Consider the following 18417-nt stretch of genomic DNA (forward strand, 5'->3'; position numbering starts at 1 on the left):
ACTAATCACAGCCTGCTTTTTTATTTTGTTTTGTGCTTACTGATGACATGAAATACCAAGGGGAAGGATAGAGCTAACAGAGGGCATTTCTGGCAGCATGGTATGTTGGCTAGTGGTTGTGAGAGTTGCAGAGTCATGGATGAATGTGAGTAATCTGGAATGCCTGAAGTATGGAAGCAGTGCACAGAATGAAAGGGTAAATAGGCAGAGAAAGAGTTGGAGCAATGGCAAATGTAGAGGGAAATCCAGCTGTTTCCAGTAAGCCACCACATTCATCTATCTACATGTTTACTTTCAAGCCACTTTTACTACTTTGCACTTACCAATTAATCTGTTTGTGACTAAATGGTTTGTTACCACATTCTCAACTTCCTGCAGGCTCTTTAGATTTTCTTCTATTTCAGTAACCAAAGTCTCTCTTTCCTTGATGAGGTCCTTTACTTTGTTTCCTACTGAAAGGGGATGATTTTGGTGTATTTATTTGAGAAAGTAATTTACAGAATATCTCTACAGAATGAAAAATCAAGATTCAGAACATGGAAACAGAATGCCTGTATTTCTCCTAAAACACTATTGTGGCAATACAAAAATGTCTATGCAGATTAATAAAACTATTGCATTTCATCAGATAAAGTATTTACGTGTTGTAAAATGAGCACTGAAAATGTATGAACTATTTCTTTAATGCTATCTGTTATCTAATTTACCTAGTATATTAGCACAGTCCAAAGGTAGGTAACAAATAAAACATACATGTATATCTGAAGCGTCATATTTTTTATCTCAGAAATATTTCCTAACCAAAGCACAGCCCTAAGAATAATTAGTCACACAATCACACCTTTTCTTCCTAAGAAAGAAGTACAGAATTAGGATCAAGGCTTGCTTCAGACTCCCATATAAAGAAGACACATAAGTAAGGTAGATCAAACTTATCCATGCTTCTACTGAAGTGCTAGCAGTCTAAGAAGATGGGGGGAAGGGTAGAATACCTTTCTTTTCTGATGAGGATACTGACATGACATAATAGGCATATCAAAAACTCTGCAGATGGGTAATAACAGACAGGGCATTATAATTGCAGGACTGAAAAAAAAGTAAAATCTACTTCAGTAATTGTTTATTTTTGAAAAAGGAAAATACAAAAAATGAAAAATTTCAAAGAGCTAGAAGGATAACATGCTTGCAGGAGGCATCAAAATATTCTTGAGCACCATATAATCTGTTCAAAGAAATACTTTAGAAAGATCACAAAAACAGAAAAAGCACTGATTAAACAGTCAGTAAAATAAGGTATTTCAAACAAGAGGACATCTTTGAAAAAGTTGATGTCATAGTTAAATCAAGAGAACAGAAATGAACAGAAAGTTAAACACTAAATTATGCCATAAAAGAATCTGGTGAGTAATTTACAGAAGGGATAAAAATAATAAACACATTTTAACAAAATACAAGAAGAATAATTACAGTAAAGAAATAGGACTATGTAAATTCATTCTCTGCCTCTATATTCACTATGGAGAAGTTTCAGGAGGCTGTCAACTTAAAATCTCCCATCATGAGGCATATATTAGAGAAATTATTCAAAATGAAATATCAACAGAAAATACTTTAATCAATGAAAGGAATAGCAACGAACTTGCCAGGAGCCAACAATAATCATTTAGGAAGGCTACAGAAATTCAGAGATGAATACCAGATCTCTGTACCAATAGAACGGAACACAGCTAACATGGTCTCAATTTCTGGGAGGTTTAAAAGGGTTTTCTGGGAGACTTAAAAAAATATAGAAGAATTAGGCAGATATTTTTGTTGCTAATTGGTACAAATGATAAGATCTAGTGGTACATGGATAAGTATAATGTACTGGGGAAAAGTCAACACAGGCAAAGTGAAGTAATGCCTCACAAATCTGCTGGACTTCTTTGAGGGAGACAGTAAATGTGTAAACAAAAACAGATCATTTCATACAGATGGACTTCCAAAGGCTTTCAACAATGCCTTTCAAAAAAGACCTTTAAGAAACTTCCAGAGGATATGAGGAAGGTCTTCAAATGAATAAATAACTATTTAAAGATGGAAGATAGGAAATAAATCGTAAGAATTAATTATCAGTTTTCTAGTTCGAGAGAGGTCATGGATGGAGTCCTAGAGTGATCGACAGTAGGGTCTGTACTGTTCAACACACTTATAAGTGTTCTGGAAAAGGGGTGAATAATAGGGTGACAATAATATTGATAATCAAGCTAGTCAAGTAAATGTTCAGGGACTACATGAGAAGACAGATAAATTAAATATTCATAAATAAAAACCAAGGGAAATGTACAAATCAGTCATAGTTGTACATAGTCAATGGTGATCTCTGAACTACCTTTTGCCTAGTCCAGAAACAAAGCACAGAGTCAGCTTCATGCTCAGCATCAGTCAGTAAAACAAACAGAATACTAGAAATAATGGAAAAACTGTAGAAAACAAAACCAAAAACACTGTCATCCATACATATTTATGTATTTATATAAGACAGGCATGTCTGCATTTCAAATATCACTTTGGTCTCAGCGATCTCAGAAAAGATACAATAAAACTAGAAAAGACACTGAGAAGGATGACACAGATATCAAATTTGCCTAACAGATTCTGTACAGAGAACGCCTAAATACAATGGGATTTTCATCGTGAAAAAGGCTTCTCAATTGGGATCGGGTGACTTACCATGACAGACAATGGAGAAGGTGAATAGGGGAAGAATGAACTAGGAGCTATCAAAAAAAAATGATGCCAGGTTCAAAACAAACGAAAGATACTTCTTTCCTACACAGCTAGATGAAAAAAAAAAGACTTCGATATACTGTGGATACTGTGGATTTAAATTTGTTTAATGCATGTTTGAAAAATCAATAGACAAATTCATGGAAAAAATTAATCACAGGATATTAATAGAGAATGTATCAACCACGACTCAGAAACTGGACAATATTTTGGGAAGAATCATATACTGTTCACAGAATCATAGAATGGCTGCCGTTGGAGGGGACCTCTAGAGATCACCTAGTCCAACGCCCTTGCTCAAGCAGGGTCACCTAGAGCATGTTGCACAGGATTGTGCCCGGGTGGGTTTTTGTGTATCTCCAGAGAAGGAGACTCCACAACCTCTCTGGGCAACCTGGTCCAGCACTCTGTCACTCTCACAGGAAAGAAGTTTCTTCCTCATATTCAGATGGAACTTCCTGTGTTTCAGTCTGTGCCCATTGCCTCTTTTCCTGCCACTGGGCACCACTGAAAATAGTCCATCCGCATCCTCTCTGCACCCTCCCTCAAGATATTTGTATACACTGGTAAGATCCCCCCCTTAGTCTTCTCTTCTCCAGGCTAAACAAGCCCAGCTCTCGCAGCCTTTCCTCGTAAGGGAGATGCTCCAGCCCTCTGATCATTTTTGTAGTCATACACTGGACTCTCTCCAGTAGCTCCATGTCTCTCTTGTACTGGGGAGCCCAGAATTGGACACAGTACGCCAGATGTGGCCTCATCAGGGCTGAGTAGTTACCTACATATTTGCTTTTGAATGCAGCTGGAGATAGGACACTGGGCTATATGGACCTTTAATCTGACCCAGAATAGCTAGAAGCTGATGTTCTTTAATACTTACCATTCATGCCATGAAGTTGGCTGGCAGCCAAAGCCCGAGTCTGTTGCAGATCTTTCCAATTTGATGCTAGGTTGGTAAGCAAAAGCTTTCTTTTTTCTGTTAAGTCCTGTATTTTTTTCTCTGCCACAAGAGAAATACTTAGTAACAGTAACTAGAAGTAAATTATATTTACTATTTTAAAATATGATTCAAAAGAGATAATAGACTTTTTTCAGTATGTTTTTCTGGTCTGTTACTTTGTGTCACACTAATAGGTCCATTTAAACCTCATGTTGCCTGGAGCAGAGGCAACAAATTCTATTTCAAGATCTTCACTGATAAAAAAAACTAGAACATTTTTCCACAAGTCTCTCAAACAGCCATAGGAAAAGAGTGTACATCAAGAGTTCTGGGAGCTACTGCAGGAGGAAAGAGGCCTGGAAAAATGAGCTGAGAGAGTCAGAAACCTTAATACATCAGAAAAAAATACGCTTGCACTTAGCAATACGTGAGTAGGCAGATACCACCAGTCACCTCTTTCATATTCTCTTCTTTCACTTGGTGAATGAATTCTTTTACCAGTACAGAAAATCTAACTAATTTGGATGGTATATAGCGTCTGGGATTTTCAAAATGACCTAAAACTTTGAAGTATCCAAATTCATCTGCATTTCTATAATAACTGGCGTTTTGGAGTGAAATGAACCAAGCGCCAAGCCATTTAATCCAAAAACTAAAATGTGACAAAGTAGTGCTCCTGTTTGAAGCATAATCTACAGTCAGCAAGTAGGAATTTGGTGAATCTATAAATGGCCAACTACTATTTTATGGTTTTTCCCAAGACACCGTGGAAAACACTAACTAGTCAAAACTCAAGTATTAATCTCTGCAGAAAACCACTTGATGATGTTTCCTGTTTATGCCACCATTTTGAAAGCTACCAAATACTCAGCTTGGTTTTATTTGACAGGACAGATGATTTCATATTTATCTAATTTCTTAGTAAAAATATCTTTCTGTAGAACTCAATAACTTTTAGAAGTCTGTTATACCAACATTATAACTGCTATTAATCAACAGGGCAATTTTAATACTCCCCCCCCCCCCCAAAAAAAAAGAGCTGGTTTGCATGGATCTTCCATAAAACAGCATTGACTGACATCAGTTCTATTTCCTTCCTTCAGTTTTCTATTAATATACTCCTGTCAAATTATTCTGTCCATGATCATTGTCAAACTGCTGTTGCCCCATACATCCTTTGAAAATATCCGCATATCATTAGCCTCATTGCAGCTTTCTGGAAATTTACCAGCATTTCAGGAATTACTATCAACTGACATTCACCATCCAGACAACTCCTTAATAACAGCATTTTTTGAGTATCCTTATTAGACAGTTTTCAGCTCACACACATGTAATCAGCTAATGTACAGGCAGACTAGAACATTGCCTATACCCCTATGGTGCAAAATTCTAATAAAGAGCTCACTATTTCTTTCCCTTATATAGTACATGTTCTGAAATATCACATCAGTTCCATTAAAGTTTAATAAAATCTGAAATTCCCACAAATTTGTACAAATACCTTTCTGAATAAAGTTCTTCCTGTTCTCAGAAAAGCTTTTAAAATATATATATATATATATATATATATATATATATATATAAAGGATTCTGAATTTCAAGTCTATCAACATATTTATACTAAAATGGTTTCTTATCATTACAATATTATGGCATTAAATTTTCTTGTTAAAATTATAAAAATGTCACTAACCGCGTAACAGTAGTGTTAAGTAGTTATTAAAGCATGATTTGTACATAGATTCAAACATATTCAACCTAACACCTCAAACCATAATATCGTTCCTCAGATTCTTGTATAAACAAGATAGAATCCTATTGGATAGTTGAGTAGAAAAGAGAACTACAAACTATAAGAAAAATTTCAAAATGTATTGAGAATTTTAAAGGTAAATTTGCTTATTGTTAATATTACTTTAAAATATATTTGGACCTATAACTATATTCTTCAGTTCTATTAAGTACTGAATTGAAAAGTTACAATCGTGCTGAAGTATTTTATGCATGACCCTTCCTTTAATTCCAGATAAAGTTTTTGACTGATTAAAACATAATTAACTACAAAGTTGCAGCTTTCCAGAGAGTAATATTTCATTTAAAGTATAGATTCAAAAACTTGTAATGTTACAGCACTTCTGGTTTTTTGAACTTTGACCATGTATTTGTTACTCTTCTTCTCTGATGCCTCTGAAGTATTCTGTATCATTAACATACCATACTCTGCTTCATATTTATAGAAAATGGTAGACTTTTACTAGTTCATATAACAAATCTTAATTCAGAACTAAAAGAAAATTAAGCAGAAAGGAGACAGAGACAAACAAGAAGAACGAACACAGTTACAGAGACAAATCTTCTGTCTATAGAAACCTACTGTACAGTCTTCTATCTATAGAAACCTACTGGACAGTCAATAGGGAATAAGCAAAACTGTGTATTCATATGCTATTAAATCTGCACTCACCAAAAAATCTGAATTGGTCTTCTTGGTCTACTACAGTAGTCTGTGCTTGTTGCAAACGTTGTGAATTTGCTTCCTGAGCTGACAGTAGAATATTTTTTTGGTTGATGAATTCCTTCAATCTGTCCTCTACAGAGATATACTTTAGTAAATAAAAGGTATTTATATTTTGATAGACTTTTAGCATGAAACAGAAGATATTTAACACGGAAAATGGCTTTAACATAACTTCACTAACAATTTTAAATACATTTGTTTAACATCTTCAGTAGATGTTTGAAAAGAACATTCAGGTTATAAACTGATAGTACTTCAGAAAAACTGCTGTGTTCTACCACACTTACAATACAGTATTTAAAGAATTCCTCTAATATAACTATGATTTTAAAATATATTGTGTGTGTGCAGGCACACTTATGTGTGTAATTATTTCATCACTGTGCGAAAGAGGCAGTAAATACTCCAAAGCATATTAATTATCCAGCTAGCTTGTTGTTGTTGTTATCTCATTTTCAGTCATTTGTAGGAATATGTAACCGGAGAACTAAAGTACCTCACTGATGTCAGCCTGCTTTTTCAAAAAGACCAAGCTGTCTCCCAACCAACAGTGCAAGCTCTTAGTGCCTGATACATTGCTTCCATTTCAGATTACTCTATTTTCTTTCACAGTTACTGCCATTACAATCCCCATCATCTGGGCTCATAAAAAATAACTGTAGCCTATTTACACAATGACAGGGTTTTTTGTATTAATTAGAAATAACCTACTCACATGGTATGGAATTTTATGCAGCCAGGCAGAATATCTGCCTTAATTTAACTCACTTACAACAAAAAATACAACAGTAAAATCATCTAGGACAGGAACTTCCATCACCACGCATATCACAGCTTAGAAAACCAAAAACAAAACCGAAGTTTTGAGTTTTATACTGTACTTATCAGCCTAAATACCTTCATTTATGCTTGACAAATGACTAAAATCAGGCAAGTTAGTAACATCTTTGACCCTATGATTATCTTCTAGTAAGGAAATAATTTCAGGTTTTGAAAGGTCTCACAAAAGACACTTTTTTTCCTCTAAGTTCTTCTTTTGCAAACCAAGCAGATGGTAGTGGTCTCTCTCTTCTTCTCTCTCTCTTTTTTTTTTTTTTTTTTTTTAATAACTCTTTATTAAAAACTGCCATGACATGAAGATACCCAAGATATCCAAGATTAGATTCAAAAGAATGATTTGCTGACAGTTGACTAAGTTATGACACAGATTGCATCTACATTGGCAAGAAATGCAGCATAATAGAAGCAGCAATGTATGACCTAAATAGTTGTAATGACCAGAGTTCCACACCCTACATATTTCAGTGGATTTAATTCAGATGAGCTCAAGTCCGATTCCACAGTTTAAAAGTCTATTAGCAGCTGGAATACATTAGGTGCACTCCTGCAACACATCTTTTAGCTTAGTTTCTTCTGGAAAGAATCAAGTTTATACTCTGAGATCATTCGATGATGTGAACCAAGGCACAGTAAACTGAGGGTGACTGGAAGATTCACCCTACCAGCACACTCCTGATCTGAACTTAAATGCAAATGTAGGTATGCCTGTTATTAACAATAGGGATCTGATTAGGCCAAGCCAAGCCATGTACCATCAGATCCCAAACTGCAATAAGAGAAAATAAGTACGCAATCCTTCTAATTCCACATCTATAAAGAAACATTACTAAACCTGTAATTGCATCACTGCGTTTCTTTACTTAAAATCAGATAACCACACAACTCTGTTTACTCCAGGCAGGCAAAATGAGACAGAATAGGATGCAGCTGCTCATTGCTTCTGAGGAAAATGTTACCCATTAAGAGAGTTAATTGTAGAGTTAGCACAGAAATAGTTGAGTATTCTCCTGTAAGAAATTATACAAGTCTTGGAGACATGTTTAAATCAAAGATCTCAGCTCAGTAAATTATATGTGGAAAGTTCCAACTGTACCGAGAACATCAAAAACCCAAATTGGAATGATCCACGATTTTTAAGAGAAAATTAGCATAGATTTTCAATTTGAAAGTTAAATTAATAATTTTATGACTAAATTATTAACTTCACACTTGCTAGAAACCCTTCTCTTTTCTATTTGACTTTCAGCAAGATTCTGCTGCAAGCTTTGTAGATTTGGCTTCAGATTCATTGCTAAGTTCTTTAACTTACTTTGTGCATAAAGCTTATCTTCTTCAGAAAAAGAAAATATTTAATTGTTCTCTTTAACAGGCAATGCAGAAAAAAACCAAAACAGATTTTGCTTTTACACTAATTACACTATATACACTTTTACAGAAAATGTCTGAAGGATCAGTTGATTTATAGAATTAAGTAACTCCGAAGAAATTCCTGTGGTATGTCAGATAAAAGCACCACATATAGCATATCAAAGATACAATGTATTGTCAGAAATTTAAAAACAAAATCCATTCTTATTTTTGCTTTTATGTTTTAATGACACCATGGCAAGGCAAGCAATGAACAAGGTAATGTAATGAATTGTGACTAAATAATCCTGAACCTAGAAAAGCTTATTAATAAAGGGTTCCCTGAACTTAAAATAAATTAATTCTTTCATTTTATTTTCAAGTAATGTATACGTAGTTGTAATCAATTATAATGGTAAAAGTCTGCTACGAGTATCATTTGCAACTTCACACCTAAGTGAGAAAAGATAGAGATATTATTTTCATACAATTTATTATAGAAAACTTTTAAAGAAACAATTCCAGAAATTATTTTGGATTAATTGATCTTTAACATTATAGAAGTTTGATTCTCTTATTCTGCTACTAAACTCCTCAGTAGAATGTGCAATTTCCAACAAGCTGAACAGAAAGACCTCAGAAGTTTATCCAAATTACACACACAGGCTCAAGTTTTAACTCCATCCTCACCATTTATGCTGTCTGGCAGGCTAATTATATTAGCTTCTGCCATTTGCAGGTCTTTCAGAGTTGGTTCCAAACTTGACAACAGAAGTCTTCTTGTTTGTGGGATGTCATATACTTGCTTTTCTATGCAAATGAAAGTATTTGATAACCAACCATATAAAATGTTAATTCCAACTTGCAAAACATGTAAGATAAAAACTTGAATTAAGAACACTATTTATGCTATTTTTACAGTAAATAATTATTTCTTTTACTATGTAAGATACAATTTTAATCTCTAGTGTAAGGAGAGAAAAAAACAGCATGTAAACTTCCAGCAGTGTAGCAGGTTGGGGAGATGAATTTTTTTCATGCTTTCTCATACACACAGTTTTACTGAGAAACTACTGAAAGGTTTTTTAGTTGTTGTTGTTGTTTAATTTCACCTTGGTACTTGATTTGCAATAATTCCATATTCTCCATTTTCTTTCCGTCTCTTCCTCCTGTTACTTTCTACTCCTTTTTCTAACATCTCAAGTTCCTCTTATTTTTGTCTACGTTCTACTGAGGTTCTTTTGTCTCAGCTTCATTCTCTCTGTTCACTATGCTGTCCTACAGAATTTCCTTTGTCAGCACAAATACCAAAACATCTAAAAAATCTTCATCCACTGAAGACTGTTATCTCAAATCCTCTCTATTATATTAATTTTCCTTTTATTCGTAGTGTACTGAACTTTGAATGATCTCTTACCTTTCCCTAGGCCCTCCCTTCTTTTAACTCTTCTTTTATGGCTACAGAATTCTTTCTTTCTCTATAATCCCACAATTTCCCAATTACTCCCCTTTAGTTCTCTGCCAGTTTCTACCCCCTCTACTTATGAAGAGCATAAGCAGCAGCTTTGTGAAAAATTAGCCAGGGAACCTTCTTCCTTGCTTCAGAGCAGCAGAATGTAAGAAATAAAACTGCAGAGATGTTTCCCCTTGGCTATCAGTAACAGGTTACATGTATATCCAAAAGATAGCTCTTCAGAAATGAGTGGCTCAAAAAAGAGGAGGAATTACTTGCAGGTGATGTGGATGTTACTTTTCACAGCAAGCCGGTTTGACATCTAAACTCTACCATCTGGCTAGGTGGGCCTTGGTAGCAGTTTAGAGAGCTTCAGAAGCATAACATCAGCAGATGTAGGTGGTCCTTTTTAAGGCAAGGCGTTCTGTTCACTGAATTCCACTTACTGTAGCTATCTAGTTCAAACAAAAACATCTACACACTATCAGACCAAATAAGCCACCGATGTGGTATTGCCAACTAGACCAGTAGTATGGCTGAACGGTTATTACAGTGTTATTAGCTATTATTTTTCTTCTTCTTCAAGTTAAGTGAAAAGTTAAAGTCCTCTGCAAGCTATATGAAAGCATGCAAGTCAATTACAGCCAACGACAGTTAGCATATGTTGTGCCTCTCATAAATGCTTGGGTTCTACTAACAGAAGCTCACATCAGCAGTGTACAGAAGTCCAGACAACCTCAGAGGTAAGAAAGATGATGACAGCACCAAGAGATCATCATCAAGAAATCAACATCTTCTGATGAAAAATTAGCTTATTGCCATGAGGTCTCACCCAAGGAAGACCAGTTATTGACCTTTAGAATCTACAAGTACTTGAGAACATGCAAGGGCATAGGAATAGCTTGCTCTTTATTGTTTGTGTATTGCTGCATTCTCAGAAAATTCTTGGATCCTCAGAGTATGTCAGTTCCTCTGGGTTTGGTGAGTATCCTGTTAGGTATTTTACTCTGCAGACATATTTGTGCCCTTATTGTCTTCCCTTATGCTATGTGAAAGAAAATTAGTCACATTTTACTTTCAGTTACTAGACCAGATTGTCCATTAAAGTTAAGATTTGCTCAGCAGTGAGGGTGTGTGTAAGTACAGGAAAAAAAGAAAGAGGTTGAGGGATTTATCAACTAAACAAACTGTACATTATTTCTTATTTATTTATTTATCTAGCCTGGATAGAGCAGAAGATTCTTAAGGTCAAGTCTCCTTTCTAGGGTATAGGTCAGTTCAGAATATTTGCTCATATATCTTCCATGACTAGGAAATATGATAGTTTTAATATATTCCAAATCAGACTACTCTTCTCAATTGACAGACACAAATGCTAACGTATGTCAGTTTTCAGTAAAAAATTAGTACAAGTTTTCAGTACAAAATTCAAAAATACAAGATTCATCCTAGGACTGCTTATCAAAGTTATAGCTACATATAAATAAAATTTCTTCTTACCATCAGACCCACGTATGCCTAGTTGATCTGCTATGAAAGTCTCTATTTGCTGTAGGTCTTTCAGTTTTGATTCCAGACTTGCAGCTAAAATTCTTTTTAGCTCATATCCACAGCTTTCTATAGAAAAAGGAAGATATTTTTTAACTCATAAAATAGAGAAAGATAAATTATGTAAAGTTTTACAAGTTCTTCTAATAGAAAAATTTAAGCTCTCATATTTACTGCTGAAAGGTTGCCTTTGCATTCTCATAGTAAATACATACTAAATATCATACAGAGCAACTACTCAAAATATTTTTTTAATGTTTTAAAAGTATTTAAATTGAGGAATAATTAAATCATTCTGTAAATTGCTATGGACTATCACATATGAAATAATGCATATATATTAAAACCCTGTCTTTGTACAGCTTAAGAAATAACACCAAATAATTTCTGTCTGAGGAAATATTTATCTTATAATAAGACCTCTGATAACATTTAACAATTATAACATTTAACAATTATAGAGAAATCTACTATGGTAGACCTAGATTAGAAGAATATTTCTTATGTATCGTAAACCATTGTGTGATGGTTTATTTATAACTATAACCAGAGTTATACATCACTTAAAATATGTTCTCTTTTAAAGTACCAAAGTCACATTCAATTGGCTTATGACATCACACACTAATGTGAGACCAGCCCTTTCCTTTTGTTGATGATCTTTTTCACATATGTAAGAAGAAATATTGCTTTCAATTCCTTAACTTTTTTCACACAGGTCTCAAAAGAATTCCAAATATTAAAATTGGCTATAGTCATTTCCTTGTTTATAAAAATCCAGTCTTGCATTGTTACTCTAGGAAGATTCCTGGTAAGATGGTTCCAATGATTATACTATATGGACATACAAAAATTGTTACTGAATAAACAATTTCATATCAGACTTCAGCTCTGTACTTACCACTTACATTGCTTTTTTGGTCATCTGTCAGAGCCAGTTCTTCCTGCAGGTCTTTCAGATTTGACTCCAAGCTTTCAAGAAGTTTTGGTACCTTATTTAATCTATCCTCTGCAGTAAGTGCGAAATATTAATCATCAGTCAGAAAACCACATTTATATATTTCTTTTTAAAATTATATCCTATCAGATGGATCTTATGGAATTAAAATGTGTAACACATAGAAACAATGGTACTTGATTATCATCATCTTTTTCAATCCTGTCCTCCTAAATATGTTATATTTTAAGATTTAAGATCTTCAAAACAAAGACTATCTTTCTGTTTGTAGCATAATGTAACTGTGATTCTCATTCCAGTCTCTAGATCATATTATCTTATTCTCCTTGCTATTGAAACACATAAGATGGGAAAAATTATGGTCAGATATAAGACTGAGTTCCTGATCCTAATTAAACAAAATTATCATTAACTGCAGTGCAGTCCATCATTTTAATCTAGTCATTAAATTACATTAATCATCTGAGCCCTCCTCTTCTGGGTTCAGCTACCTGTGCTTAAGGACAGCTCTGATGTGGTGCAGCTGGGTAACATGGTGTGAGATTGCTATAAGATCTGTGTGAGAAAGTGCTGTGAGAAGCTTCTTTGGCAGGTCTCCCTGCTTAGCCTGGGAGTTGTACAAGCTTTCAAGACCTTACTCTTGGATCTTTGCCTGAGCTACATTGCAGGCATGCCATGAACATCACTAATCCTGACGTGCTGCCTTGATTTCCTGGCTTGACCTTAGACTTGCCTTGTTGCTATAAATTTGCCCGGCAGTCACTAAGCTGCTGGTTGACCTGGTTGCTGTCACTAGACCTAATTTCAACCTTGAGGTGCTGACTTGACTTTCTGACTTGACTTCTAGCCCTTTCTCATTGTTTTGGACTTGTCTTGAGATCTGGACTGTTAGCAGACTGTAATTATCATCAGATCTGCTCTGACTGCCTTGCTCAGCAGCCACAGAATTGTGCCCTTGTCAGAGAGGACATTGCTCCCTGTCTGCCTTGCTGTCAGCCACATCTCCCAACTGGCTTTCCTTTGTGAGGCAGCCTGCTCTTGCTGCCTAGCATATATAATCTCATTGCTTTTCATCTCTCATCTTCTCTTTCACTTTCTTCCTATATTTGATGACATTAGTCATTCTTGCCTACACTTTGAAGACCCCTTTTTCTCTCCAGAACTTTCTACAGAGTTCTTTTCCAGATTGTTCTTTTAGCTCATTTTTTGATGAGTCTTTTCTCTCTTTCTCTCTCCACTCTCTTCTTTTCCCATTCCCTCTACAGGGGCTGTGCCCAAAGTCTTTGGCTCATCTTCCATTAAGTTCTGTCTCTAAGTAATTTTATCAGCTGACACATCTTCAGTTTTCATTTCCATGCTGATGACTAACAAATCGTGCTCAGCACCATTAATTGCTAATTTTGTAAAATTCACCATCTGTCCTTTTCTCATTTCAAGGTTTTTATTAGCTTAAACTAAACTTGTGAAAAAGAGCTAATACCTTTTTTTCCCTGAAAACTCTGTATCTCTACTTTTCGCTACTAGCTTTCCTGATACTCAGGCCTATATCCTCAGAATAATTTTTAAGTTTTCTCTCACAATGTTAAAAAAAACAAAAACAACAAAAAACAACAAACAAAACAAACCATTGGGATCCTACTGTTTTTTTCAACATTTTTCCATTTTATCTTAAATCTCCAAAGCCTAATCTCCACTCAACATCCTCTCTACCTATTTGCCTAAATGTAGAAGTTGCCTCCTTTCAGTCCTTATAACACAATTTTTTGCTTTGTCCATTTAACACCCTTGCCTCAACACTGTCCCATCTGAATTCTTCCACCAGCTTCCAGTTCTCCTTTATATCAAATGTAATGTTTTCAGTACTGTTTTTGTCTATGTGATACATAAATCTTACCAAAAAAAAAATCTATTATGCAGAACATCTATACTAGCTACCAAGTTAAAGAGGTATCTGAGCTAGTTTTAAACTAGCCAGGTATTGAAGAAGCCTAGCAACAGTGGTACTGAGATTTTTGGCAGGATGTATTAGCTCATACTCAACTTCATGAAGTTGTGGATAAATATTCTTTCTATTCTTCCATATAGTTTTGCAGTTCCCAATATATTCTCTCATTAACTTTATGATGATTTTGATGCTGTACATTCTGCCAGTATTCCTGTTTTGTTTAATTCAATAGTCTCATCTATATAACAAATAATTAAAAATCTTTCAGCCTATTTGTATTTAAGTTCCTCTTAAAATAATTCTGCTTTTCATCATGTGTCCAGAAATTCTCAATAATGTGCTTTCTTGTCTTTAGACTTGGAGTTGCTAGAGTAGTAACACTTCTTAAATAAGTGCAAATGAGGTGTTAAAGTAAAACAAACAAGTACCTAAACAACAGAATACAGATCTCTGTATTATTCTGTATTTACCAGTAATGCTGTCTATTTCACTGTCTTCAAAAGGTTCCATATCTCGCAAATTTTCTACAGCTGGTGACAGCTTAGCAAGCATACTATGCAAAAGCTCAGTTGTTTTCTTCCCTAAAGATAAAAGCTATTCAGAAAGACATTCTATAGACAAAACTTCTAGACAGTTTCTAATGAGTTTCCTCTAGAAACTGACGCAGAGTATTTTCTAAAGAGAATAAATGTAAACTTTCTATAACTCTAAGAATCAGCTATTATCATTCTGCAGGAAGGTCCTGTGATAACTCGGTGAAAAAAGAGAGAACAGATTGAAACACATGATTTTTACTTACCATTAATCAAGCAAAGTATGATGACTGTGTGCAGCCAATGCTGGGGTCCAAAAAATAATTACTGCCTATTTTACTCACACTATGCCCTGAACAGCATGGTTGTAATTACAGAGTTGCAGGTAAGGAAGAGTGAAGGTATTTGCAGCTTCCCAGCACAATCATTACCCTATGCCCTCTGATGTCTTAAGTAAGGTCTCTTGAGTTCTCTTTTGTGTAGCTAACATTGTTTGAAGCGACTTTCTGGATCCTGCATCTCTGAAATGCTGTTGGGTAGGTAAGCATTCAAAACAGTTTCATACAGCAATGAAGACAATGTATATACCCATCTGGACAGGACATTTTGGCTCTTTTGGAAAGCATGTGGCACAGATTCTTCCCCACATGAGGATTTTAGATTTGGCTATACTGCATTCTTTATTATATCATCCTTATTAGCCGTTTTATGTCAATAAATGAAGAAACAGCAAAAACTCAATGGTCTCTGGGATTTCTTGAAGTTGGTAAAGCTTTACTAAAAGTTATTAACAAAAACACTTCACTCAGAGGAAAATGTCAACGTTATTAAGAAATTTGTAAGTTTTCTTACTAGATTCCTAAATTTTTAGCTTTCCACTTACCAGTGTTGAGGCCAGCTTCTGCCAGTGAAAGTGTTGATACTTGTGGCACTTTATTCATGTGAATTATTAACGGAAGTCTTTCTGCATTTGAACAAAAAGTTTTATCTCATTGGGAATGTAACAAAAGCAAAAAAGTTATTTAATTAAAACACATAATTTTTAATCTAAGACTGAGAAACAGAGTAACACATTTTACTTCCTAATATATTATAGCCTAATATAATATAGATATACTATCTTTCACATTAAACTCACTGCTTATTCTCCTGTTAATGTAATCTATCTTCTATACATACTCAACTCAGTTAAAAATATATTAATTGATGTAAGAATGTCCAAGTGTTTAAGAGAAAAATGCTTCTCAACACATTTAAAATAATGAATTCAGGAAGAAAATAGTTACCTTTATCATCTACTACTTCTTTTTGAGTCCATGGAAGATTTTTTTTCTCAAGTAAGTGAGTTTCCAAAGTCCCATTCTATAAATAAAAGTAATACATTATGTTATATTGCTAATAATAATACTTACCACTTGCCTGTTGTATTACTGTAATATATCCAAGTCCTGATTAAACACAATCAAACTGTAAATGAAAAAAAATATCTTTGAGAACTCAGAAGTAATTAGTTCATTAATAAAATGAATTTCTAAATAGATAAATGCAATACTATTTTTCCTCTTTCTCTCATTTTTTGTCCATTATTAAATTTACAGAACTTTATGCAGATATGGAGTTCCATCTTTTTTTCCTTCCACCTTCTCAAGACTGGAAAGTATTCAGTGGTGAAAATAAAAATTAACTAATGAGACGTTGGCATTTGACAAAAAAATCAGTATTTGAAAAAGTTACAGAACATATGTTATCTTTATATGAAGTCTTAGAAGACATGTATTTTGAACTGCTGAACTGTAGGACAGTGCTAGACCAAAGAAAGCGCTCTCATACTCTGGTGCTGGAGAGAAGCACCCTTCTTATACATTTTGATGTACAAAGGAAAACATAGATGCTAGAGGTTTGCTGTAGAATATTGCTGCTTTCATACTGTAGTCTTGCAGCTTTGTTCTACTGCATTAAAAGCCATTAAAGTCATCATTACTATATGGATGGCAAACATTACGGTATTTTATGCAAAAATGTTATTGGCTGTATTTTAACACATTTACAGAATAATCTTATAGATGCCAGGTTCGAGGTCAGTTGTTTAACTCATTCCTTCCTGATATTCTTGTTCATTGCTGTCAAATCAAAATGTTACATGTAAACATGACATATTGTAACACTCAAATAAATCCTAATATATTCTCTGCACTACTATCGTCATACAGAGGTACTGGAATGATCAAGTCTAACTTAGAAAATCTTCTCATGCACATGACCACAGAAGTCTAACATGTTGTCTTCACTGCTGAACATCAGCTATAATTTAGGTAAACACAAGTAATGAACACATTCAAACACAGCAGCTTACAGGACCCAAGAGCCCATGAATAATTTTGAAAAAATATAAAGCAAGTATTTCACCTTTTTCTCTTGATTTTGTTCTTTTATATTTGTATTGTCATCCCCCAAACAATGAGAGATAACAGAAGTGAAACACTTTACAGTGCTAATAGGAATAAAACAACACTACAAAAATAGGTCAGTTAAGAAAACAAGGGAATTCCTTCTACTGCAATTCATTTCTCCATTTTTAAACAGCTACAGTTGAGATTAAAAGCAAAATGGTTTTCCCCATGCAATGAAGCTATGCTAAGTGTCAATTGTTAACACAGGGAGAGTACTGACACAGCAATACTGAAGTGAAAAAAAAAATATTAAATTCACCTGTAAGGTGTACAAGAGAAATAAATAAACTATCCTTCTCATTTGCTTCTGCTTCTTCTCAGATATAACACTAAGTTCACAAAACAGACTTGAAGATTAAAACAGACAAAATGTGCATGTAAATTTGCAGGGACTGTGGTGAGCAGTATTTTGGGAAATAAATACTTAAAAGTATTTAGATATTTCTTCTCAAAATCATCTTTTGTTATCTTGGGACTGCAGTTCAGTGAAACATTTTATTTGGTATCAAAATTGATTTTGGAAGTTTCTACTATCCCACACTCTCAGCCACTATTCCCTCCACTGTAGAGCAGTTTGCTCCCTTTTCAGCTGAATTAATTATTTTGCAAGACAGCAGTCTAAACTCATCTATACTAAAGATAAAATCTGATAGTTATACTTTTTAATACTGCACTGAACTGTGACTAGTCCCCAGACACTGCAGAAACCCTAGAATCTGGCTCCTTCAGACTAAAAAAAAAAGAAAGAAGAAAAAAAAAGGAAAAAAAGGAAAAAAAAGAAAAAAAAAGAAAAAAAAAGAAAAAAAGAAAAAAAAAAGAAAAAAAAAGAAAAAAAAAAGAAAAAAAAAGAAAAAAAAGAAAAAAAAAAGAAAAAAAAAAGAAAACAAACCACACACAGAACAAGTCTTTCTGGACTATCAGAAATTACTAATTACTGAACTAAGTAATTCCTCCTCAATCTTTCCTGTACTGAGTTTCTATTTATTGTAAGATAAGGGGAGTTAAAATTGATACTTGATAATATATAAGCCAAACAAACATAAAAGGAGTCTCCTAGAGCGTAAGACTATTTTTATGGAAAGTGAGAAGCATAAATACCCTACCCTACCCTCCTCC

General features: G+C 34.3%; 1 protein-coding gene across 1 annotated transcript in view; it reads right to left on the reverse strand.

The window, feature by feature from the left end:
* Window positions 1–18417, reverse strand: part of LOC134137641 (uncharacterized) — a 64167-nt gene that overhangs the window by 10127 nt on the left and 35623 nt on the right. The window contains exons 8-15 of the mRNA XM_062570861.1: window positions 16138–16213; window positions 15735–15815; window positions 12317–12424; window positions 11368–11484; window positions 9105–9224; window positions 6174–6299; window positions 3647–3766; window positions 324–452 (exon numbers count right to left, since the gene is read on the reverse strand). Coding sequence (XP_062426845.1) covers window positions 324–452; window positions 3647–3766; window positions 6174–6299; window positions 9105–9224; window positions 11368–11484; window positions 12317–12424; window positions 15735–15815; window positions 16138–16213 — 877 coding nt within the window. The remainder of the gene's footprint in view (window positions 1–323; window positions 453–3646; window positions 3767–6173; window positions 6300–9104; window positions 9225–11367; window positions 11485–12316; window positions 12425–15734; window positions 15816–16137; window positions 16214–18417) is intronic.

The sequence above is a fragment of the Rhea pennata genome, chromosome 2, assembly GCF_028389875.1.
Source record: "Rhea pennata isolate bPtePen1 chromosome 2, bPtePen1.pri, whole genome shotgun sequence".
NCBI classification, from domain to species: Eukaryota; Metazoa; Chordata; class Aves; order Rheiformes; family Rheidae; genus Rhea; species Rhea pennata.